The following is a 25,444-nucleotide window of genomic DNA, read 5'->3' as shown; positions in this document are numbered from 1 at the left end:
TAAAATTCTTTTTCCAAACTTCACAAACATTCTGTGTAACTAAATTAGTGCTGAGAAAAAACTGGATTTAAGTTGCTCAATATTCTTCAAAAGGTAAAAAAGCGTAATGAAACATAAGCTCATCTGAACTACACCCATTTTCAATTTCAACACAGCAAAACTCCTGTTTGTTCTTAGGGCAAATTCAAAACCATACATATTGGAATTGGTTATTACCAACGATAATTTATGCAATCATAAGTAAAGATGCTAAATTGGCAAAAAGAAAACCATGCAAGTAAGCAAACTCTAACACATGTGGGACACACCCTCTCAGTGTATAAAGGCTTGTCACTGTCCTTGGTAGCAAGCACTCCCTGAGCTAAACAGCATCACCATGTCTGTTCGATACAGCTCAAGCAAGCAGTACTCTTCCTCCCGCAGTGGGGGGGGAGGAGGAGGAGGAGGAGGGTCATCCTTCAGAATTTCAAGCAGCAAAGGCTCCATTGGTGGAGGATTTAGCTCAGGGGGGTTCAGTGGTGGTTCTTTTAGTCGTGGGAGCTCTGGTGGAGGCTGCTTTGGGGGCTCATCAGGTGGCTATGGAGGATTAGGAGGAGGCTTTGGCGGAGGAGGCTTTGGTGGAGGAGGCTTTGGTGGAGGCTATGGAAGCAGCAGCTTTGGTGGGGGCTATGGAGGAGGCAGCTTTGGAGGGGGCAGCTTTGGTGGTGGTGGCTTCAGTGGAGGCAGTTTTGGAGGCTTTGGGGGTGGATTTGGAGGAGATGGTGGCCTTCTCTCCGGAAATGAAAAAGTAACCATGCAGAATCTGAATGACCGCCTGGCTTCCTACTTGGACAAAGTGCGGGCTCTGGAAGAATCAAACTATGAGCTAGAAGGCAAAATCAAAGAGTGGTATGAAAAGCATGGCGGCTTAGGCCAGAGAGAACCTCGTGACTACAGCAAATACTACCAAACCATCGATGATCTTAAAAATCAGGTAAGGTGCATCTTAAAAATCCAACTTTAAGCCTATTTTTTATCCATGTAACTCAGATATGTGACACTTACATTAACTACAATGTAGCTATTCACTGTGTTTGCCTACGTTACTTTCTCGCTTCCAAAAATAATCCAGTCTCCTCAAAGGTAAATATTTGTGAGGATATGGTCATTGAAATCTTCAATGTGTGTTGTATACCTTATCAGACGATGGATTACTGAGAATTTTTTTATGTTTAAATGAGTGTATGAGTTCATAGTTAAAATACTAGGTCATTTACAAATATCGGAACTGAAAGAATTATTAAATCAATCAGAACAAGACAGTATTCAGATTGATAATTAAAAAAAATCCATTACCAACATTACAAGTAACATGAATTCTCCAGTATGAAAATGGGATACTGTTTGCCTCTGGGAGAATTTGTGAATTGTACCTACTGTGTGTCAGCCCAGAGTGTATTCATTTAGAATGTATATCTAAAACAAGTTAAACCAAAAGGTATGAGTCAGTCAAAAGTTCACTGAAATACATGGAAATCACACAGTATAAAATGGGAGGGGGGAGAGGGGAGCTGTGCAAGAACACAGCGATATAATTGCAGTTAGTTTTCAGAAAAAGATGATACAGAAGTAGATATGTATAGAAACTTTAAGAGAACAAATGACTCAAATTTAAGTATATGAGTAACCCTGCAATATTTTATATTTAAGATAAAAAAAATCCCCCCAGGATTTTGTACGAGAACATAAAAATGCAGCTTATCTATCTATGCCACCTGGTTTTATAATGGCGTATCTATATCTGATTTCTTTGCCTCTCCCTCCAGATCCTCAATCTGACAACTGATAATGCCAACATCCTGCTTCAGATCGACAATGCCAGGCTGGCAGCTGATGACTTCAGATTAAAGTAAGCTAAGTAAACATGGTACAACACAGTCACAACAAATACAGGAGTTGTTTTTAACAGTGACTTTGGACACCTACAATAGCATTTACATTTTCTTGAATTCATTCAAAGTTAAACAGTATTGGAGCTGTCCAAAAATTTTTCAATTTCAATATTACCTTCTTGGCAATATTAAAAGAAGAAAATGCATTTTAAAGTAAACTGCTAAGCTTCCTTGCATTAACCCACTAATATCCCTCTATCCCCATATGAATTAGTACACAATAAATGTTGCCATATGAAGCCAACTCCGTATTCGCTTCTAAAACAGTCTCAGCCCAGGAACATCTCCCATATGTAAATTATATCCAGTATTTGTACCATGCTCGTTTCAGGTATGAGAACGAGGTCACCCTGCGCCAGAGCGTGGAGGCTGACATCAATGGCCTGCGCAGGGTGCTGGATGAACTGACCCTGACCAAGGCTGACCTGGAGATGCAGATCGAGAGCCTGACTGAAGAGCTGGCCTACCTGAAGAAGAATCATGAAGAGGTGATGCAAAAAGTTACATGTCCCCCAGCCAAAAATAAAAGGGGGGGGGGGTCATGTGGTCATGATACAATCATTAAATTTTTCTGTTCCTCTAACAGGAAATGAAAGACCTTCAAAATGTGTCCACTGGTGATGTAAATGTAGAAATGAATGCTGCCCCAGGTGTCGATCTGACTGAACTTCTGAATAACATGAGAAACCAGTATGAACAACTTGCTGAACAAAACCGCAAAGACGCTGAAGCCTGGTTCAACGAAAAGGTTAATTCGTCTTCCTTCATAGTGGGGCCAACGGACGTTTGGTTATCATTTCAGAATTTTCTCATCTTTTCCCCTGTTGTTAATACTCTAGAGCAAAGAACTCACTACGGAAATCAATAGTAACATCGAACAAATGTCCAGCCACAAATCGGAGATTACTGAATTGAGACGCACGGTTCAAGGTCTGGAAATCGAACTACAGTCCCAACTAGCCCTGGTATGTTTGTAATTCTCTCTTGAAATAACTTCAACTTTAACACACAAAGTTTCACGCTCACATAAGAATATGCACCACAAGAGGAGCGCCTGGGTGGCGCAGTCGGTTAAGCGTCCGACTTCAGCCAGGTCACGATCTCGCGGTCCGTGAGTTTGAGCCCCGCGTCAGGCTCTGGGCTGATGGCTCAGAGCCTGGAGCCTGTTTCCGATTCTGTGTCTCCCTCTCTCTCTGCCCCTCCCCCGTTCATGCTCTGTCTCTCTCTGTCCCAAAAATAAATAAACGTTGAAAAAAAAATTTTTTTTAAATAAAAAAATAAAAAAAAAAAGACTATGCACCACAAGAAAAAAAGAGTACGAAGGTAGAAATAAAATTGGAGCTCTTTGTTAATGGGAGAAAAGTCTTAGGGGCCCTGCTCTAAACGTGAAGTTAAAATGTTGCCATTAAACATAAAACACAAATTCTATTCATTTCCTTTATTCTTCTATTTGATGTCTTATTATTAAATAAAGATTAAATATTAATTATCATTAAATAATTATTAAATAATCTTCACTGTACTCAATTAAACAAAGAAGTCGCTAAGCCACCGTACATTCTCTCCTCTTTCCAGAAACAATCCCTGGAAGCCTCCTTGGCAGAAACAGAAGGTCGCTACTGTATGCAGCTCTCCCAGATTCAGGCCCAGATCTCCTCTCTGGAGGAACAACTACAACAGATTCGAGCTGAAACCGAGTGCCAGAATGCTGAGTACCAACAGCTCCTGGATATTAAGATCCGACTGGAGAATGAAATTCAAACCTACCGCAGCCTACTAGAAGGAGAAGGAAGGTAAATTATAAAAATCTTAGAATTATCCCAATTGGTCTTATTCGGTGTTCTAAATCGCCGGGCTTTTCCAAAACCCAAAGTGCCGGAGGATGGGCGAAAGGGAGGAGAAGGGGGAAGGCAGAGTACAGAGAAAGGCTTATGCAACCACAGCCTGAGTTTCCCATGGATTTGATTCTGAAAGTTGTGTGCATATAAAACTGTTCGTTAGTGGGTCTGAGAATCCATATTCGACAGGTATTTTTTTTTCCCCTCTCGAAACACGTTTTGCTTATTTTTAAAGTAACGGTAACCTAGAAGGCGACCCACCATTTTTCAAAGTTAGCGTTAACCGAACATAACCCTCGCTCCCGGTAGTTCCGGCGGCGGCGGCGGCTACGGCGGCGGGCGCGGCGGCGGAAGTTCCGGCGGCGGCTACGGCGGAAGTTCCGGCGGCGGTGGCGGCTACGGCGGCGGCTACGGCGGCGGAAGTTCCAGCGGTGGCGGCCACGGCGGTAGCGGCCACGGCGGTAGCTCCGGCGGAAGTCACGGGGGTGGTTACGGCGGCGGCAGCTCCGGCGGCGGCGGCGGTGGCCACGGCGGCAGTTCCAGCGGCGGCGGCTACGGTGGCGGCAGCTCCGGCGGGCACAAGTCCTCGTCTTCTGGGTCCGTCGGGGAACCCTCTTCCAAGGGACCAAGGTCAGCAGAAACTAGCTGGGGTAATCAGAATTAGTTTTAACTTTCCGTGATGATTTTGTTGCTTTTTAAAGCTTTCTAAAAAATTAAAATCTTAGAGATTTCCGCTTGAATTTTTTTTTTTTTTAGCAAACTATACTCTTGACATCCATCTTGAACGAAAAATAACCTGGTGCAAGATGCTGTAGCTTAAATACTATTCGGATGTAAAAAACAAACAAAAAAATAGGATTTTCTTTCTTTTTTTAGTTTAGTGTACTTTTCTTTTAAAAATTTTGATTAATTAGTAAGAAGCCCCACAAATTATTTAGTCTAAATTGTTTTTTTCCCCTGTGATTCATGTACAGATACTAACAAAACCAGAGTAATCAAGACAATTATTGAAGAGGTGGCACCTGATGGTAGAGTCCTTTCATCAATGGTTGAATCAGAAACCAAGAAACACTACTATTAAGCCGCATCAAGAGGAAAGAGTCTCCCTTCACACAGACCATTATGTACAGGTGCATGAAAAACAAAAGCTCCAAGAAAACACTTCAGTCTTAATGGTCAATGGAAATAGGTTCACTCCTTGAAAATAAGGTGTCTAAAAGGTGTTTTGTGGTTTCTGTATTTCTTTTCACTTTACCAGAAAGTGTTCTTTAATGGAAAAAAAAAAAAAAAAACTTTCTATTCTCATTCACTAATGAATTTCAATAAACTTTCTTACTGATGCAAGCTATCCAATTTGGTCAGAATTGTCCTTATTTAAATTAAGTGATTTTTTTTTTAACCTTAAAGATTAGTGAACTATAGCATTTGAAGGTTGATTTGTCCAGAAATTCTAAAGACAGAATTATTATCATTATGATTTCCTGAGTAAATTTTTTAATCTTGTGGGTGTTAGATCAATGTCCATAATCTCACTAACTCAGAAATCTGATACCCAATCTTACCCTCTCTTAAAGATATACCATAGGTGGGAAACTCTCAGTGCTCTGGCTTTGAATTATTTCAGTCCTGAAAATTCTAAAATATCTCCAGTAAGTCTCCATGGATAAAGTTATTGGAAATTTCACATTTTCTGACTACTTGGCTTCACCCATTTACCTTCCCTCATTTTCTTCCCATTCATTTCTGCCCAGTTGCTATATATACACCTTAAGAGATATCATCTACCACTCACCAGGCCAGTAATATATCATCCTAACAAAATTATTTGGTGTCTGTCAGATGAACAGGAAAAGACATGATAATGCCAATTTTACCAAAGGAACAACTCTAGGTCCCTGCCTTCACCAAACACATCTCGTGATAAGTACTAAAGACCTGGTGTAGGGTCAACCCAGTCATATTCTTCAGCCATTGAGAACCCAGCTGACAGTACTCTGCTAGTATATGGAGTAGATGGATTTACTAAGGGCTATATTTATTCTTTGTCCCTAAGACTACCTTGTGTTCCCTGGTGGGTTCCTAGATACCCGGGTCTACCAAATAGCAGCCTGTCTCTGTATCCTTACTGATTTGAGCTTGTTTTCCCCAAGACCAGAGCCTTGGTCCCCAGGTCATTTACTTGGGTCTCCTGCTGGATAAACACTATCCTCTGTACTCAAACTGATGACAAGCCCTGTTTCAAAATGGATGGACTTCCCTATAGTCAAGGCTCCATGACCTACCTACCACCAAATATTATCATACTTCAGAAGCTCCCCACTTAAGTTGGCATTACTTTTTTATCTGGGTACCAGCGTCCCTTCTTGGGAGCCTGTCTCCTAAGTTTCTGTTGAAGTCCCAACATGCTACCCTGTAAAGCCCTAAAACTGAGATATTGACGGGTAAGGACCCTGAGCTGCCACTGTGTCTATACTGAATGCTGTTTAGAAACACTGCCTTTTAAAATATCTAACAAAGTTGTGGCACCTGGGTGGCTCAGTTGGTTAAGTGTCCTACTCTTGGTTTGGGGTCAGGTCATGAACTCAGGGTTCTTGAGTTCGAGCCCTGCATCAGGCTCCACCCACAGGCTGCTTGGGATTCTTTCTGACCTTCCCCTGCTCACTCTGCCTCTCAAACAAATAAACTTAAATTTAAAAAATAAATATCTAACAGTTAACCCAGAGCCTAGGACTTAGAGTATTGTTAATAATCTGAGATGGCCATTCTCCTAATTCTGAAGAAGTGTTCTCCTATTCAGTGACACAAATATAAACATGATACTATGAGATAGTTGTGTTTGTTATAAACCTTTGTCTCTTCTACCCAGTCTTACCACCACTACCTGCCTAACCCCCACCCCAAGCAGAGATCTCAGCTGATCAGAGTTCTTCATCTGGTTGGGTAACCCTTCATTCCTGAAAGATCTAAATCATGGTAGTCCCGGTCTTCTTACCTGTTTAGTCTTCCGGTACCTTCTTCAACAATTATTTATATTACATTTTCTCTGATGAAGTAACTACTTTATCTCTGGTAAAGAACCACTTTCTTTTTGGATGTGAACTGTGGTATTCATTTCACTGTAGAGTTAAGTCATTATGTACACCTTAAACAGTACTGTGTGTCAATTATATCAATAAAACTGGAAAAAAATGAAAATAGAACTTTCTCAATGGGACTCAGACTAGTTTAATAAAGACAGTCTGAACAAGTTTGATTTTAACAAGGACATTGATATTTATAGTTAAAAAAAATTATTGCTAACTGTACAGATCACTACTCTTACGTGGATTTATGATGTAGCTATTAAAAAAATCCTGTACACATTCTTACAAATTCTAAAGTTGTGACAGTGTCCTGCTATTTAAGCAGGGCAGTGTCCAGTAAGACTAGCAGAGCCAACTCTGGCACTCATATGGAATCCTACCAAACAGCAAAAGCTGGCTTCTTTTCCAGAAGGTTTGCATCATGCTTCTTAAAGCTTTGCACCATGACCTTGATGTCTATGATGGCTTGATTTTGCTAGGGCATGGAGAAGTAACTTAGTTATGGTCAGGTTTATAGGGGAAATAGCTTGTGTAAGGTTAACTAAATAAGGTCCACCCAGTATCCCATCTACATGGCATCTGGAGAGTGAGAATTCGGGAAGGAGGTCATTTGTGGCTTTAAGCATGCATTCCAAAGTCAATGGTTCCTGGATTTCATATCCTGTCGGTGGCATTTACAAATCACGTTAAGTTTTGGACAAGTTACTTCAACCCTTCTGAATTTCAGTCTTCTTATCTGTCCAATACAATTGTCCCTATAATAGGGACAATAACTACTTCATATGAGATTGTGGGGATAAAATGGGTTAATGCCTATAAAGCCCTTAAAAAACGACCACCATGGAATAGACATTGAAAAAACAGTATTCTACTTTGCATAGCAAACCATCAACAAAATGAAAAAGCAGCCTACTGAGTGGGAGAAGGTATTTTCAAATGATATATCTAATAAGGGGTGAATGTCCAAAATATATAAAGAACTACACAATTCAAAACACACACAAAAAAAACCAATCCAGTTAAAAGTGGGAGAAGATATGAACAGACATTTCTCCAAGGAAGATTATACAAATGGCCAACCGACACATGAAAAGATGCTCAACATCACTAATTGTCAGGGAACTACAAGTCAAAACCGTAGTGAGATATCACCTTACACCTGTCAGAATGGCTAAAATGAAGAAGAAAGGAAATAGCAAGTGTTGGCAAGGATGTGGCGAAAAAGAACCTTTGTGCACTGTTCACGGAATGAAATTGGTGCAGTCACTGGGGAAAACAGTAAGGAGTTTCCTCAAAAACTAAAAAATAGGAATATTATATGATCCAGTAATTCCACTACTGGGTATTTACCCAAAGAAAATGAAAGCACTAATTGGAAAAGATACAGGCACCCCTACGTTTATTATGTTTATTGCAGCATTATTTACAATAGCCCAGATACAGAAGCAATCTAAGTGTCCATCGATAGAAAAATGGATAAAGAAGATGTGATATATATCACATATACATACATATGTATACATATGTATGTACATATATATGTGTGTATATATATGTATATGTGATATATATCACATATGTATTTAAATAAATATATAAATAAATATTTATAAATAAATTATAAATACATATTTATAAATAAATTTGAATAGAACTTTATAAAGTTATAAATACATATAAATATATAAATAAGTATATATCGCATTCCATTATATATAATGGAATATTACTCAGCCATAAAAAACGATGAGATATCTTGCTATTTGCAACAGCACTGATGGACCTAGAGGATATTATGCTAAGTGAAATAAGCTAGACAGAAATACCATATGATTTCACTTACATGTGGAATCCAAAAAGCAAAACAAATGAACAAACAAAAATAGAAACAGACCCACAAATACAGAGAACAAACCGATCATTGCCAGAGGGGAGGGTAGTGGTGAGATGTGTAAACTGAATGAAGGGGAATAGGAGATACAGGCTTCCAGTTGTGGAATGAATAAATCAGAGGGATGAAAGGTTTAGCATAGGGAATATAGTCAGTGGTATTGTAACTGCATGGCATGGTGACAGATGGGAGCTACTACAACTTGTGGTGAGCACAGCGTAAGTACTGAGTGGTCAAATTGCTATGTTGTACATTTTGAAAAATATTTTCAAAATATCAAAACAACTGAAAAAGACACTACTGAAATTTGGTAACTGCTGTAAATTTTTAATCCTGTTTCTTCAATATATCTGCTTTTATCCTTTGTTTATATAAAGAGTATATAAACGTGTTTATAATGCATGCTTCTAGTATGTATTAGATAAGTCCAAATAAATGAGGATTTTATTAAGCAAAAAACAAAACAGCATTCTGTTCATCCTCAGAGAAATATGCTTATTGGCTAAATAGTTTCTCCAAAAATGGGCATGAGCATCACAATAAATTGTTACTAGAGTAGGCGATCATTAATGTGGTCTGCCACGGGGTAGAGATCAAGGTCAGGTTGCTGCCGTAGGGCTGCAAAACAAAAATCCAGACAGTAGGAACAGTGGTAAGAGTGTGTCACAAAGGATTAGGACTAATCTAGTCCTGTGAACCTGAGGTCCAATAAAACAGAGCAAGAGGTTTGTGAAGGTAAGTAGGAAGGACCAGATGATTGTCCCAAAGGTTTGAGATAGCTGACCATCCCTAAAAGCTGCAGCTGTGGTCATCCTGATCATGATGCAAATGACCCATGCTGTGTCTTTGAATGACAAAGAGAAACGAGTTATCACAACAAAAATAAGTCCAGCCTGGAAACCAGGTATCAAGGATATTTCTTACGGATACTTTTTGAACCAGGTTGTCCCACAGAAAGCCATGCCAAAGGAGGAAGAACTCTTTGAGTTGTCACATTGATTTTCAGTGTCTCTAAATAAAAACACAAACATCATCTCACAACCCCAACACTGCATAAGAGATCTTTGCAGCCTAGCAGCAGTTAGAAAGGGAATAATTGTGAATTAGTACAAATATTGGGCATTACCTGGGGGAAGAATTTGAATAGTGTTCTGAAAATAGCTTTGTCCTTCAGGATCTTAGCCAAGAAAAAATCACATACCAGGCTTCTGATTAACCTTTCCTACTCAGAATATGTTATCTCAGGAGAAATGCTTGAAAAGCATGAATATACGGGTTCACAGGCTAGCAGAGCCAGGACAAAGCTAATGACCTTTTTGGAAGAGGAACTCTCATTAAAGTTTTGATCTATAGAGCCTCTGTAAGGTTTCCTAAAGTAAGAAATTTGAGGGGAAGACTAGAAAACAAAATGGCACCAGGGGCGCCTGGCTGGCTCAGTTGGTAGAGCATGCACCTCTTGATCTCAGGGTCATGAGTCCAAGTCCCACGTTGGGTGTAGAGGTTACTTAAATAAATAAATAAATCTTTAGAAAACCAAAGGGCACCAAAATGCATCTCTACATGTAGATTGAAAGCAGTTGTAAAGACAAAAGCAAATGGGGTATGCCCAGTAAACACATAAAAAGATGCCCAACATCACTAATCATTAGAAAAATGCAAATCAAAACTACCATGAGATACCATTTCATACCCATTAGGAAAGCTACCATCAAGAAAAGGGAGGGGGGCACCTGGGTGGCTCAGTCAGTTAAGCATCTGACTCTTGATCTCAGCAACATGAGTTAAAGCCCCGCACTGGGCTTGGAGCCTACTTAAAAAATAAAATAGAAAATAGCAAGTGTTGGCAAGGTTGTGGAGAAACTGGAACCTTTGTGCCCTCCTGATGGAAATGAAAAATGGGACAGGGGCTGCAGAAACCAGAACGATGACTCCTCAAAACATTAAAAACAAAAGTACCGTATGATCCAGCAATTTCACTTCCGGGTCTAAAGTCAAAAGAATTGCTATTAAGGTCTTGAAGAGATATTTGTGTGTGCCATGTTCACAGCAGCATTCTTCACAATAAAGCTTGGGAGGCACTTATTGTCTTCCTTCTGGATGCCCTGCTACCGATATAGTGCCCTGTACATTGTAGGTGCTCATTAAATCCTTCTTGAATGAACAACAACATAACTGAATGAATGACATCTGATAGGCAGCATGACTACAGTCAGAAGGTTTCATTTTACTGTTAACTAGAAATTCTTAAAACAATTTTGTAAGAAATCAGCTTATGTTTTCCATTAAAGAGAGATCTGGGCATCGTCTGAGTTACTTTTTCGTCCGACTTTAGGACAACTATTTAATGAAAGGACCACCACACTGCATCACAAGACCCATCTGACCTGACTCACCATGTTTCATGCTGTGTATCCTTGAACAGTCTCTGTCCTCAGTTTCCTCATCTTTAAACCAGAGGAAGGAGACCACTTTTCTTAATTCCCAGATTCATTATAAGGATCAAATGAGATCATGTACAAGAAATCCCTCTGGAAGCTGTAAAGCACCATATAAATGTAAGGAAATCTTGTCTTTATACTCATCGTTCTCTGGAACTTTGAGAAGATAAATGTCGAGGTTGCTTCATACCAGGGGTCTAATAGTTTCCAGCTGCAGGCATGTGAGACCCAGGCTGAAGTGGTGCTTCTGCTCCGAGCTACATCCATTTGCAGGTGAGCGCTGCCCCCTGGTGGAAATAGAAGGGCAGGGACAATTGCGGTGAACAATTTGGGATCGCCAAGGAAACGAGTTATTTCCACTTAAGCTTAAAAAAGTTTTTTTTCTAACGTTTATTTTTGAGAGAGAGAAAGAGAGAGAGATAAACACAGCATGCGCGGGAGAGGGACAGAGAGAGAGGGAGACACAGAATCTGAAGCAGATTCCAGGCTCTGAGCCGGATGCGGGGCTCCAACACACAAACCGTGAGATTACGACCTGAGCCGAAGTCAGACGCTTAACCGACTGAGCCACCCAGGCACCCTTCAACTTAAGCTTTTTTTTTTAAAAATAGTTTCTTTCCTTCTTTTGTCACAAAATGTCCTTTGGAATTTTTTTTTACATCTGCAGGATATGTACACATTACACCAATAATTTGTCTAATTATTATTTACAGTTAATAATTAGGCACTGAAGAGATTTTCAATTCTTCATGTTTTGATATTCTAATTCTTTAATATTTTAATTCCAATAATTCAATAACTCAAAAGAATAATTTGACAATACAACATGATAAGGCTATCGATGGCAATATATAAAATAAGTATTTGCATGGGCATAGATAATTTAGAGAAATTGTTTGTATCTAAAATACACTTATGATGGGGCACCTGGGTACCTCAGTCAGCTACGCATTTGACTCTTGAGTTCAGCTCAGGTCACATGATCTCACAGTTAGTGAGATAGAGCCCCATGCCCGGCTCTGCACTGACACTGGGGAGCCTGCTTGGGATTCTCTCTCTCCCTCTCTCTCTCTGCCCCTTCCCTGCTCATGTATGCATGTTCTCTCTCCCTCCCTCTCTCTCTCTCTCTCTCTCTCTCTCTCTCTCTCTCTCAAAATAAACAAATAAATACTTTAAAAATAAATCAATCAATAAGGGGCACCTGGGTGGCTCAATTGGTTAGGCATCCAGCTTTGGCTCAGGTCATGATCTTGCAGTTCATGAGTTCAAGCCCAGCATCAGGCCTTGCTGCTGTCAGTGCAGAGCCCGCTTTGGATCCTCTGTCCCCCTCTCTCTCTCTCTGCCCCTCCCCGGCTCGTGCACATGCACTCTCTCCCCTCCTCTCTCTCTCAAAAATGAACATTAAGCAAATTAAAATAAATAACTAGGTAAAATAAAATACGCTCATGGTGCCAGAATCTCAAGGCTTTCTAGAACATGCGCCAAGCCTTCACCTGGCATGTGCCTGGTGACTCTGAACAAATTGTTTAACATTTGTGGGTCTCAGTGGCCTCATCTGACAAAGGGGCTGAATTAGGTAATAGCTAAGGCCTTTTGCAGCTCGAAACAAATCCCACAACTTTGCCCAGAAAATACATTTAAATGCCAGGCCAATGGCAGCCACAGTGCCAGATGACCAGGCTTCAGACCGCTTATGCCAACACAGTTCCAGAAGACAGAACTGTCCTGGGGCAAAACAATTCTATACCTGTCTTCACCACAGAACCTGGAACCAGTCCAGCCCAACCAAATCCCTTCTACCCCTCCTTTTCCTATCCTCTCCACCTTCTTCACCCCCAGCTTCCTGGCCACCGCCTCAAGAGGAGGCTTCTCAGGTCACTTCTTGCTTATCTCTCCTGCCCTCTCAGCTGGACCCGCTCGCACTCCCCCCACACACCCCCAGTCATTCCAAACTCTTTGACGCAGAAGGTTAAACACAATCCAGCTTCTGCCTGACCCTGACCATACATTTCTTAAAGACTGTGCCCATACACCTCTGCGTTTACTTCCCATTATGTCTTCATTTCTATATTCAGCTTTGAACACCAGATACAGTAGCTATTTATGCATTAAATAAAGGAATCAGTCAATATTTATGTCATTGTTCAAGGTAATAAATAGGTGTTATAATCATGGTAAGACCAGAGAAGTTACAAGGATCATATCATTTTTAATAACACAATTTTTTTTGTGTGCTATGGTGGGATGAAATATGTGTTCCTTTACTTAATATATACCTCTTTATATACCTTTGAATACCTCTTTATATACCTCCCTGGTAATTAAGACCCTACTGTAGCTGATGGTACCCTATCACAATCTTACTTAACTTTTAAAACTTTACGATATCTGGTGCCAGATAATGACGGTATATTCCTAGGGCCTAGATGAAAGTAAAGGATTACTCACCCAAAATTAGAAGTTAAAATAATGAACTTAATATAGAACTAACCCTGTTATATTTAAGATAACAAATACCCCAAAGCAACAGCCAGGGATGTTAGACATCAATTTACAAAAAAAAAAAAAAAAAAAAAAATTACCTAATTATACATAATTTCATGCTAATCTGAATGATGCCATTTCTCTTCTGGCATGCATAACTCAAATAGAAACACCCCAACAATTGTGTATAAAAGCCCAAAGGCACCATCAGCACATGATATTCTGTTCTCCTTTGAAATTACACCTATCTTCTTCCGGACAGGGTGAACGTTTCTCATTCTATCATGTCTCTCCGATTTTCTAGTGGGTCTAGGCATATTTGCTTATGGTCTGGAGCTGGGTCTGTCAGACCATCCAGTGGAGGCTTAGGCTTTGCAGGCAGCAATGCATGTGGCAGTTCTGTGGCTGGAAGTGGATTTTCCTGTGCCTTGGGAGGGGGCCTGGGCAATGTCCCTGGGGGGAACCACGCTGGTGGTGTCCTTGGAAACGCTGCTTGTGCTGGCTTTGCTGGAAGTGAAGGGGGACTTCTGTCCGGGAATGAGAAGGTGACCATGCAGAATCTTAACGACCGCTTGGCATCCTACCTGGGAAATGTGCGAGCTCTGGAGGAGGCAAATGCCGAACTAGAGAGAAAAATCAAGGGCTGGTATGAAAAATACGGGCCTGGATCTTGCCGTGGACTTGATCATGACTATAGCAGATACTACCAGATAATTGAAGAACTTAAGAATAAGGTGAGAAATTACAAATTTGGAAATACTCGAAGTATTTAAAACTAAGAATTACCTACCCAAAGACATAAAACTAGAACAGGAAATGCCTCATAACTGTTATCTGTCATTTATATCATATTTATTATTTCTTTTGATAAAACATTCTTCCTATTAGTCAAAAATACGCACTTTGAATCATGGTTTTCAAGTAACTTAAATGTTACTAGGTTTGTCGGGGGGGTGCTTGGGTGGCTCAGTCCGTTAAGTGTCTGACTCTTGATTTCAGCTCAGGTCATGATCTCACAATTTGTGAGTTTGAGCCCCACGTCAGACTCAGTGCTGACAATGTGGAGCCTGCCTGGGATTCTCTTTCTCTCTCTCTGTCCCTCTCCTGCTCACATTCCCTCTCTCTCTCAAAAGAAATAAATAAACTTTTTAAAAAATGTATTTAAAAAAGTGTTGCTAGTGGGGCGCCTGGGTGACTCAGTCCGTTAAGTGTCCGACTTCAGCTCAGGTCATGATCTCCAGGTCCGTGAGTTTCAGCCCCGTGTCGGGCTCTGTGCTGACAGCTCAGAGCCTGGAGCCTGCTTCGGATTCTGTGTCTCCCTCTCTCTGCCTCTCCCCCACTCATGCCTCTGTCTCTCTCCCTCTTTCTCTCAGAAGTAAATAAATGTTAAAAAAAATTTTTTTAATGTTGCCAGTTTTGAAATATATTCATTGATAAGTGTCACATTCTAAAAGTTATATGAGTATAGGAGAAGAAATAACCGTATTTGTAATTTTTTAATTAAAATTTTAAGTATTTTGGCTGTTACTTAAGGAAATAGGATTTTTATGCAAAGTTAATGGTGTCAAATTTTTTATTTGCTGAGAAATTGTAAGTGCTGTCCTCCCTTTTGGCTTCTAGGTTATCTCTTCCACTATTGCTAATGCTAACGTAATTCTGCATATTGACAATGCCAGACTGGCTGCGGATGACTTCCGGCTAAAGTAAGTGATGGAAAACAATCACTCTCGAGAAAATGTTTCCTGTCTATTTAATATGCTAAATAAAATTTCAATTTTATCCCAAGGAGTATACACTCTGAAAGATGATAGGAAGTAATGCATGTTATAATACTACAATACCATATGGCACAAAGCACATTATAATATTACAATCAGCTATGCTCAAAATTTATACATATTTATTACATTCTTGAGGCAAAACATCACTGTATTTCTATGCCTGCCTGGAATAGAGCCAAGCGCAAAGTAGATGTTTATAAAATATGCATCAAGTAAGGAAAACGAGTAACTAAGATAAAATTCTAAAATGGCAAAAAAAAATTTTTAATTAAATTAAAAATAAATGAATAAAATGGCATATTTGGGGGCACCTGAGTTGTCAGTTAAGTGTCCGACTTCAGCTCAGGTCATGATCTTGCTGTTCATGAATTCCAGCCCCACGTTGGGCTCTGTGCTGATAGCTCAGAGCTTGGAGCCTACTTCGGATTCTGGGTCTCCCTTTCTCTCTTCCCCTCCACACTCACGCTCTGCCTCTCTCTCTCTCTCTCTCCCTGTGTCAAAAATAAATAAACATAAAAACAATTTAATAAAAAGAATAAAATGGCGGGCGCCTGGGTGGCTCAGTCGGTTGAGCCTCCGACTTCGGCTCAGGTCAGGATCTCACGGTTCGTGGGTTCAAGCCCCGCGTCGGGCTCTGTGCTGACAGCTCGGAGCCTGGAGCCTGTTTCAGATTCTGTGTCTCCCTCTCTCTCTGCCCCTCCCCGCTCACGCTCTGTCTCCCTCTGTCTCAAAAATAAAAAAAACATTTTAAAAAATGTAAAATAATAAAAATAATACAATGGCAAATTTTGATTTTATTGGGATCCGCTATCAGAATTTGTGTCACTAAATAAATGCCGATTATCCTACACAGAACTGGATAAGAGAGGAGTGAAGGAAGGCTTTCCATGTATACTTTTATAATATTTTGAGTCCCAATTCAATTTCCAGTGTTCGGCTTAAAGCAATTGAGGTTCTATTTTCCTGCCTCTTGAGAGAGTCTAACTTGTGTTGAAATTCATGTAATGCCCCCAAGGTATGAAAATGAGCTCGCCCTTCACCAAAACACAGAGGCTGACATCAACGGGCTGCGGAGAGTCCTAGACGAACTGACGCTCTGCAGGACCGACCAGCAGCTGCAGTACGAATCCCTGAGCGAAGAGTTGAGGTACCTCAAGAAGAACCACAAAGAGGTAGGAGAAGCTTTACTTCTAGTCAAACCTCCATTCTGTACATTTTAAATACTTCGGGGGGTGGCATTGCATTACAACAGTATTCCGTACTCATTACAATAATTCAAACAATGCCAAGGCATTTAGAAAGAAAGAATTTTCTTTCTCCCACTCTCTGCCCTTCTGATCTCGTCTCCCGAGGTAATAAATATTAAGCATTTGATCTGTACCCTTCCATTTTTCAGGCTGAGAGAATATTCTATCCTTCTGAAATTGGTACATTGCTTTTGCACTAATACACCCCTTTTTGTTTGCACTACATTTATTTCTTTCATTCATAAAAACTTATCTTGAGGTTAACCTCACTAAAGACCTCTCTGACTTGGAAAAGATGTCACTGTTTTCTCCACTTAGTGAGCCTGGCTTTAATGTTGAACGCTGCACAATAATAAACCCATTATTTGACACCTTACACCAGGCAGCTTCATATGCCTTTTTTTTTTTATGGTTATCTCCCCAAAATAGTCCCCAAAACAATGGATGAAAGATTAAAAAAAAAAAAAAAACAACTCTATGACAGAAACGCCTAAAACACCACCAAATCTAGCTGTCCCAAAGGGGAGAATGGGGATGGGGGGGGGGGTGGTTGGCGAGGGGGGAAGGAAAGGAAACATGAAAAGAGAAACGGGGAGAGAGAAGAGTCACAGGGTGGAGGGCTGGGAAGTCAGGCCACAGCCTAGAGCGCGGAGAAGCAGTCACACGCGCGCACGGCACATGAACTGCCCCAGGGTCACGTTATCGTCTCCCTGCAGGAAATGCAGGCCCTGCAGTGCGCGGCGGGCGGGAACGTGAACGTGGAGATGAACGCGGCGCCCGGCGTGGACCTCACGGTCCTGCTGAACAACATGCGGGCCGAGTACGAAGACCTGGCCGAGCAGAACCGCAGGGACGCGGAGGCCTGGTTCAACGAGAAGGTGAGGCCGCCCCCCACTCCCACCCCCACCCCCACGCCCCAGCCCTGCCAGGTGGGCGCAGGCCCGCTCACCCCTCTGCACCCCGCCTTCCAGAGCGCCACCCTGCAGCAGCAGATCTCTGACCACGCGGGCGCGGCCACTTCGGCCAGGAGCGAGCTGACCGACATGAAGCGCAGCCTGCAGACCCTGGAGATCGAGCTGCAGTCGCTCCTGGCAATGGTAGGCGCGGGCGCGGGTCGGCCTGCAGGTCGCGACTCTAACCGAAGCCCTCCTTCCCTGTTAGAGCTTTGCTTTACCTACAAATACTTAGAGCGGACGAGAACAGGGAAGACAGACACTGAGACCCGCAGAAAGAGACAGAGCGTTTCTTCCTCCCCGAGATCACTGAGGGTTTCCTTCCCGGCCGGGGCTCAGCGCCCGGTTCGTGAAAATAGCCCACATTTCCCGCGGCCCAGTCCTCAAGCCCCGCAGAGCCAGCGGCAGCAGTATTGCCCTACCTGAAAACTAAGTGTCAGGCCAATGTCAGGGGGCCACACAAGGCCGACCTAGCGTCACCGGCATCTCCTGGTACTGAGGGAGCCAGTGAAAGCCGCGTGGTGCTTTTCACCCCGCAGAGGAAAAGGTACACATCTGAATCCCGATGAGCCCCATCAGCCTCGTCCTCCCCACCCACCTCACAGAGCTGGGCTTTCAGCCATCCTGGCACCTCCTGCCAGTTAGTTCCCAGGTTACCATGGAGACGAGCCAGGGCTAAAACGGGCTTCCCTTCTGGGGTGTGAGCTGGCAGCACCCGAAAAGCTTGATTTTGAGAATTACCACATACATGTGGCCCAAGCGCCCCTGTCCTCATCAGGGGTTCACGCTCCCTGAGGACACCAGGCTGTAACCCAAAGGAAAGAACCCCTGTTAATACGAATGAGGGCAGTGAGCAGAGAAGGTAAAGATGACTCAAAACTATAGGAAGACTATTCTTTTATTTTTTTTATGGTTATTTATTTTTGAGAGAGAGAGTGGTAAGCAGGGGGAGGGACAGAGAAAGAGGGGGACAGAGAATCCAAAGCGGGCTCTGTGCTGGCAGCAGAGAGCCCAATGCAGGGCTCAAACTCACAAACCATAAGATCGTGATCTGAGCCGAAGTCAGACACTTAACCGACTGAGCCACCCAGGTGCCCCTAGGAAGACTGTTTTGACTTAGCCACCCTAGAAAGGTGCCGTGCTCTCTTACTATATGCTGTTTAGATTGGAGACTAACTTAACCAGGGCGCCCCTCTTCTCCTGACCCTGGTCACCACTGCTGGCTGGTTCCCGACACTCTCCCTGCCTCTTCTGGAGCCCTCTTCTCTTCCCTGTTCCCTTCTTTCCTGCCACTGGAACCCTGTATCCCCGTTCTTGGCAACGTGTTCTTGCTGCTGTATCCCTGGGCACAATCTTCCCTCTCGTTTCTGAGCTATGTTGTAAGAAATAAAGTCCTGAGTTCCCAGGTCAAAATGGAAGCATTTTCACGTAGGAGATGATGTTAGAAAGTAGTTCATTCTGTGCAACCAGTAGTGACACGGTTTGGGTTCAGGAGATAATCCAAAAAAAAAAAAAAAAAAAAAAGCCCATGTTAACAGACAACATAACTGAATTATAGAATAATAGTGGCATAGAACATAACTTCAATACTTGAGATTCTTTTGTCATAAGATGAATTCTAAGCATGGTCTATAGTTTAGTACACAAATCACATGTAAGTTGGGAGTTGTCTAAATACAGAAACTTTTCATACACTTCCTGTAGTATTCATACCTGCAAGTTCATCTGTTCCTCCTTCGCCATCTACGAGCTAACCTTTACAGTGGAAGGCTGTAAAGATAGGGATGCTGTCCCCTCTGACTAAGAAGAGAATTAGCACCCTTAAAAAGGAATACCACCTGAGGACACATCCTCAGGGAAATTAAAGTTTCGAACAACAGAGCACACACCTCGCTGACGTCTTGCCTCTCAGTGCCTCCTCCTCCCCAATACCATCCTGTTCACCCTCCACTCCTTTGCTCCGGAGAGCCCAGCACCACCCAGGTAATGCCCCAATTGGCCTATTCATTAGGTCAGTGGTTCTTAGCCCCATCAAACCCCATCCGTGTCTGCCTGTGATGACGAGTATTTCATAACTCCCTCTTTACCTTAGAATGAATAGATGATATATTTAGCAATACAAAAAAATTTTTAAACTACCATAATGCCATGACAGCAAAAAAAAAAAAAAAAGGAAACATAAAAGTATTTTTAATTAAATATATATATAATATGAAAATACTTGGGCCCAACTATCCCAGAACATGTAATGAAAGAGACAGAGGCTTGCACCTTCCCTTGATAACTACATTTTGTTTTAAACAATGTAAGATCAGGAGAAGAAAAGGAAAATGAAAGAGTGGAAATGGGGGTGGACACTCAGATAATAACTAATATCAGGAGAAGTAATGACCACCCAGATGTCCTTACCTACGATAAGGGAAAGAGGAAAATTACTTTAATTGAAGTAGAAATCATGTGACCAGACAAATGACAGGGTATTCAAGTGGAAAGGAGGAGGTATAATGTTCATAAGAGTAGTGTGGAAATAATGACCTGTACTGGGTTATGAAATATATCCCTTGTGTTGAAAGCCCACCCCTGTTAAGGCATTCGTTCAATCTCAAGTGCTTCATAAAAGGCCTTTGAATAACAACAGCAAATCTGGGACAGAGAAGAAAAAGAAACAGCAGCACACAAGGCCTTGGGGCAGCGGTAGAGTAGCTCTCTGGAGACAGTAGCAGAATAAGATTGAAAAACAAATACCAACCCCAAAATAAATAAGTGATTTCAAAATATAAAATTTCCAATATGATTTCTTTTTGTGCTATCTCCCCAAAAAAGTATTAATATATAGGTTGGTCGTGATAGCAAATATTGCCTAAATAGCACAAAAGTCCACGGGAACAGTCCAAAGTCTCGTGGGACAGGGCCATTTATATCAGGTCATCCAGCATGCCCGGGCCCCCACCCCGTAAATGCCTGTGACTTCCCCTGCCTCTGTGCCTCCTGTCTGGTTGTGACGAGCCCCAAGTTTTCCAAACCTCACTCTGTGCTGCCGTGTGCTGAGCAGCTCTGATCTGCATAGACCTCAAAGTGGCTTCATCCTTGCTCTGACATCTTCTGCCCTCAGAAACAGTCCCTGGAGTGCTCCCTGACCGAGACCGAAGGGAACTACTGCACGCAGCTCGCCCAGATCCAGGCTCAGATCGGGGCCCTGGAGGAACAGCTGCACCAGGTCCGAACCGAGACGGAGGGCCAGAAACTGGAGTACGAGCAGCTGCTCGACATCAAGGTCCACCTAGAAAAGGAAATTGAGACCTACTGCCGCCTGATAGATGGAGACGGGAAGTAAGTAACACCATTTGAAAATCCAGTTTTTACTTATTTTTAATTTTTTTTGACTTATTTATTTTGAGAGAGAGTGCAAGAGAGAGCACGCATGCACATGAGCGGGGCGGGGGGGGGGGGGCAGAGAGAGAGGGAGAGAGAGAGAATCCCAAGCAGGCTCTGCACTGTCAGTGCAGAGCCTGATGTGAGGCTTGAACTCACGAACCCCGAGATCATGATCTAAGCTGAAATCGAGAGTCGGACACTTAAACCAACTGAGCCACCCAGGCGCCCCTGGTTTTTACCTATTTTAAACCACAACCATGGATTGGCCATCCATGTTTCATGCCTCCAAGTCGTTCCTTCTTCATTCCCACTGCAGAGAAGTGTGTCCACCTCTTGCCTCTGCGGTTATCTCTTCCACATTCTGTAAGGCACAGCCCGTTCCTTATTTGACTTGGAGGACCCCAGTCAGCCCTTCAGAAAACCCCATTTGGTATCCATGTTAATCATTATAGGTTTCAAGATGACTCCCCACCAGGCTTTACCCATCTTTCACTCCGTTCCTAATATCACTGCTGCCCTGAAATAAACTACTCTATACAAACCCCAGGGATCTACATGTTTTTAAAAAGTACATATTTGTACTTGTGCATGTAAAATATATTATGTATGTATATGAATATATATATTCTTGGGTTTTGAATTCTTGAGTTTAAAAAAATCAAATGGAAACAAACTTATTTTATATCCTTTCCTTAGAAGACAACTATTTCCACTTCCTCTACACAAAAATTTTAATATTTTCCTTTATGGAAAATTAACATCTGTTTTTGGCATACAGAGTTCACCTGAGTTCATGTTCACCACCTGACGACTCAATGAATATCTCTTAAATGATAACCAGAAATATTAAAGAATAAACTGGGGTGTTTTTGTTTTGTTTGTAGCTCATGCTCCAAATCAAAGCACTTTGGATCAGGAGGCTCAGGGAGTTCACCCAAAGGTAATTAAATCTAATTCTTTTTCTACTGCAGCAAGTACTTTTGCGTTAATGGCAATCATCTACCATGGCAACAGTCTACATTTAAGTACTTTTAACTAAAGTGCTCTGAACTTGAAATATTATTTTTAAGTGGATGAAATTACCCCAAACTATTACTATAAATCTTTTTTTAATGTTTTATTTGTTTATGTATTTATTTTAGAGAACAAGCAGGGGAGGGACAGAGAGAGAGGGAGATACAGAATTCAAAGCAGGCTCCCGGCTCTGAGCTGTGTGCTCAGAGTCTGACCCGGGGCTTGAACTCATGAAGCGTGAGATCATGACCTGAGCCAAAGTCAGATGTTTAACCAACTGAGCCACCCAGGCGCATCCCCACCCCCCCCCCCCGCCCACGCAAACTATTATTGTAAATCTACACATGCTCTCTCACCAAAAATGTACGTAGTATTTTATATTACAACCACCACTGGAATTCTTCATCATGTAATCTTTTAGCTGGAATATGTGTATTCACAGGTGTTTTATTTCTAGAGTTATCCAAAACCACATTGGTAAAGACAGTGGTTGAAGAGATAGATCAACGTGGTAAAGTTCTTTCATCGAGAGTCCACTCCATTGAAGAAAAGACATCTAAAATGACCAGTAACAAAACAGAACAAAGGGTTCCTTTCTAGCCACCATTGAGAAAAGAACAATTTGGGAGAGGATTCTTCACAACTGCATTATTCTAAATATCAAGAAAATTATTATTTTCTACCTTTAATGATAAATCACTTAACAAAAATAACCTGGTTTCTTAGTTCACTTTTACAGGGTGTTGGGTGTTTGTTTTCAAATAAATAAAAAAGTGATTGTGCACTCATTTCCATTCACTCATGACTAATAAATAGTTGTTCAAGATTTATGTTTTTTCTACATGCATAGGGATATATTTATGGAATCTGTTTTCATTGACTTTCACTCTAGTTTTAAATTATAGTCAATACCACATGGCATAATTAACATCCACTAGGTGTAATCTTTTTAAAAAATTTTTTTAACGTTTATTTATTTTTGAGACAAAGAGAGACAGAGCATGAACAGGGGAGGGGCAGAGAGAGAGGGAGACACAGAATCGGAAGCAGGCTCCAGGCTCCGAGCCATCAGCCCAGAGCCCGACGCGGGGCTCGAACTCATGGACCGTGAGATCGTGACCCGAGTCAAAGTCGGACGTTTAACCGACTGAGCCACCCAGGCGCCCCTAAGTGTAATCTTTAAGTATCTCACCATTTTTACATGGGCAAATAATCTGGAAAAAAATTAGAAATTCTCCTGTGATTGAAAAATCCCATCACTAGATGGCGCATTCCTGGTATTCTACTGGCAAACCTATCAAACTCTGGAGATCTGGATACTTCCCAGGGTACTGTTCCCCATACAATCAGGATTATATCTGGAAAGATCCATAGCAATGAACTTTGTGTGAATAGCTTTTTTTCTAAAGCAAACTTTTTCTGTCAAGCCCCAGAGAGCAAACAGTTCAGGCTTTGCCGGCATACGGTCTCTATTTCAACTACTTGGCTAAGCCATTGTAGCAGAAAAAGGCCACAGACAATAGATAAATGAATGAGCATCACTGTGTTCCAAAAAACTTTATTTATGGACACTAAAACCCAAATTGCAAATAAGTTGGACGTATTATGAAATACTACTCTTCTTTTTATTTTTTTTCAACAATTTAAAAATATGAAAACATTCTTAGCTCGTGAGCTATACAAAACCAGGAGGCAGACCAGAGTCAACACACCAAGACCTGGTCTAGAATTTAAAATCTCACGAGGTTGATGAACATTGATGAGGGAGCATAAGGCAGGCTGAGGGCAAAGTATAAACTACCACACCCCCCACCCCCAGCTGGGATATGTGTGACATTCCTCGGGTACTTCTGGCTGCCTGAGAACAAAGGAAAGGACAGAAAACAAATGGCTAAACTGGTAGAGTCTCCATCAGTTTACAAATATCTTAGTAAATTATAAGAAAGAGGTAATCTTATCAATAGCCTAATCTCCAGGAACTTTCTACTGTCTTAATGATAATGCTTTGCTAGAGGGAAAAACAATCTTAGCCTGACAATAGCTAGGCCTCCAGGACTCTGTGACTCTTCTTTAGCATATGGAAATCCCTTTAAGAAACTTGACTTTATGTCCCCCAGCTCCATAGTATATATAACCAGTCACTCTTCACAACCCCAGTGCAGCTCTTTCTGTCCACAGGTCCTGTCCCCGTGCTTTAATAAAATCACCTTTTTGCACCTAAGATGTCTTCAAGAATTCTTTCTTGGCCATCAGCTCTGAATTCCACCATCACTGCAAAACCCCATCGTTGATTACAGTTACTGTGTCCTTCTATGTTTCTGGATCAAAATGTATGGTAAGCAGTCTTAATAGATGTTACATTCCCTAAGAGGAGAGTGGCTCTCCTATTTCTGTAATATGTGGTCTGATTCTGATGAGAAGTTCCGGTGAAGGCAGGAATTCTCCCCAACAACACAGCAGTCACATGGGAGTTCAAATACTCTTCCAAATACACAGCATACAGGGCCAGATGCATAATTTGCAGGTGTAAGTGCAGGATGAAAATGTGGAGTCTTCTTGTTCAAAAATCAGGGGAGAAAAGTGTCATTCAAGGCACTAAAATATAAAGTTGTTTTCCTGTCTTCTGCAGTCATACACTCTACTTGTCATGTTTTTCTTACTTGTTGTTTAATGTCATTCGCAGTAAATAAAAATTAAAATTGTGAGTTATTGGCGTAAATTTTGCCATTCATTTTTTATGTTGGGAAATACCCATTTTAAACTCGAATATAAGAACATTTAACTTGTGTACAGAATCTCCAAAATAACACAATTTATATTTCATAGCTGATACATGTGAAAGAAAGGAAAAAATTCTTCCTTGACTTTTCAAGGTCTTCCAACTAGACTAAGAATTAATTTACGTGAGTCAGATTAACAGGAGAAAAAAACCCAACAAAGTCTTCCTACGTGCTCACGGAGACCCAATAATGAAAGTGAGACCCAAAGAAATGACCAAGGCAGGCAGTTTTTATACTTCTTGGACAAAGAGAAAATAAATCTGTGAGCAGTAGACAGGACAAAGGAAACTTAACTTTGGGGGCTTCAATTAGTAAGGAATTCTAAGCAGAATTAGGGCTAAGGTAGTAAATCAGTAAAAAGTAACAAGAGTTGTTTACACGACTTTCTTGGCTCTAAATTTCCCATCTCTGGTAATAAGGATGTCTCTTTACCTCTTGGTACAGAGAGGGTACGTTTCACATAGGAGATTTATTTCCTGCTTTCAGAGGGACAGAGAGGAGGGTTCGAATGTCCTTCTTGTACAGGCTTTCTTAAGTAGCTTTTATTTAAAATAGTCTGTATGCCAAAGTAGCATATTTTGGGGCAGGCTGCCTTTTGTTAGCCCCTACAAATATATGTGTATTTTGTT

The 25,444-nt window shown here is 41.5% G+C and overlaps 2 protein-coding genes and 1 long non-coding RNA gene across 12 annotated transcripts in view; 2 read left to right on the top strand and 1 right to left on the bottom strand.

Annotated features, from left to right (window-relative positions):
• The window catches only part of LOC106989270 (uncharacterized), a 149,278-nt gene extending 145,165 nt beyond the window's left edge, over nt 1–4,113 (bottom strand). For 6 of the 7 annotated variants that reach the window (XR_008294167.1, XR_008294171.1, XR_008294172.1 and 3 more), the window contains exon 1: nt 4,031–4,094. This is a non-coding gene — a long non-coding RNA (uncharacterized LOC106989270). Of the gene's footprint in view, nt 1–4,030 lie in introns of all 7 variants that reach the window. The other variant, XR_008294169.1, reaches the window with a different exon arrangement.
• On the top strand, nt 349–5,117 carry KRT10 (keratin 10). Of its 2 annotated transcripts, none has more exons than XM_027033796.2 (8): nt 349–973; nt 1,806–1,888; nt 2,263–2,419; nt 2,518–2,679; nt 2,771–2,896; nt 3,507–3,724; nt 4,079–4,419; nt 4,744–5,117. In XM_027033796.2, exons 1-8 carry the CDS (start codon nt 377–379, stop codon nt 4,848–4,850), a joined length of 1,791 nt encoding a protein of 596 aa, XP_026889597.1. In that variant the 5' UTR covers nt 349–376; the 3' UTR covers nt 4,851–5,117. The 2 variants fall into 2 exon arrangements, with proteins under 2 accessions (XP_026889597.1, XP_053068070.1); XM_053212095.1 differs by having other exon boundaries at nt 350–973; nt 4,079–4,399.
• An 8,761-nt stretch (nt 5,118–13,878) lies between these two features.
• LOC128310940 (keratin, type I cytoskeletal 28) lies at nt 13,879–24,646 on the top strand. 3 transcript variants are annotated; one of them, XM_053212181.1, is made up of 8 exons: nt 13,879–14,399; nt 15,286–15,368; nt 16,462–16,618; nt 17,410–17,571; nt 17,665–17,790; nt 20,759–20,976; nt 21,906–21,961; nt 24,214–24,646. In XM_053212181.1, the coding sequence occupies exons 1-8, from the start codon at nt 13,950–13,952 to the stop codon at nt 24,231–24,233; spliced, it is 1,272 nt and encodes a 423-aa protein (XP_053068156.1). In that variant the 5' UTR covers nt 13,879–13,949; the 3' UTR covers nt 24,234–24,646. The 3 variants fall into 3 exon arrangements, with proteins under 3 accessions (XP_053068156.1, XP_026889595.2, XP_026889596.1); XM_027033794.2 differs by lacking the exon at nt 24,214–24,646 and adding an exon at nt 22,478–22,823; XM_027033795.2 differs by lacking the exon at nt 24,214–24,646 and adding an exon at nt 22,493–22,823 and having other exon boundaries at nt 13,880–14,399.
• The last annotated feature ends 798 nt before the right edge of the window (nt 24,647–25,444 follow it).

Source organism: Acinonyx jubatus, chromosome E1, assembly GCF_027475565.1.
Source record: "Acinonyx jubatus isolate Ajub_Pintada_27869175 chromosome E1, VMU_Ajub_asm_v1.0, whole genome shotgun sequence".
Taxonomy (NCBI): domain Eukaryota; kingdom Metazoa; phylum Chordata; class Mammalia; order Carnivora; family Felidae; genus Acinonyx; species Acinonyx jubatus.
This window is presented reverse-complemented; position numbering and strand designations above follow the sequence as displayed.

Excerpts from the sequence above, each read along its gene's own strand:
- LOC128310940 (XM_027033794.2), top strand. The coding sequence starts at position 13,950 with ATGTCTCTCCGATTTTCTAGTGGGTCTAGGCATATTTGCTTATGGTCT. Across the intron at positions 15,369-16,461 it reads GCGGATGACTTCCGGCTAAA|GTATGAAAATGAGCTCGCCC; the intron begins GTAAGTGATGGA and ends AATGCCCCCAAG. Across the intron at positions 16,619-17,409 it reads TCAAGAAGAACCACAAAGAG|GAAATGCAGGCCCTGCAGTG; the intron begins GTAGGAGAAGCT and ends GTCTCCCTGCAG.
- KRT10 (XM_027033796.2), top strand. The coding sequence starts at position 377 with ATGTCTGTTCGATACAGCTCAAGCAAGCAGTACTCTTCCTCCCGCAGT. Across the intron at positions 3,725-4,078 it reads CTACTAGAAGGAGAAGGAAG|TTCCGGCGGCGGCGGCGGCT; the intron begins GTAAATTATAAA and ends CGCTCCCGGTAG. Across the intron at positions 4,420-4,743 it reads GTCAGCAGAAACTAGCTGGG|ATACTAACAAAACCAGAGTA; the intron begins GTAATCAGAATT and ends ATTCATGTACAG.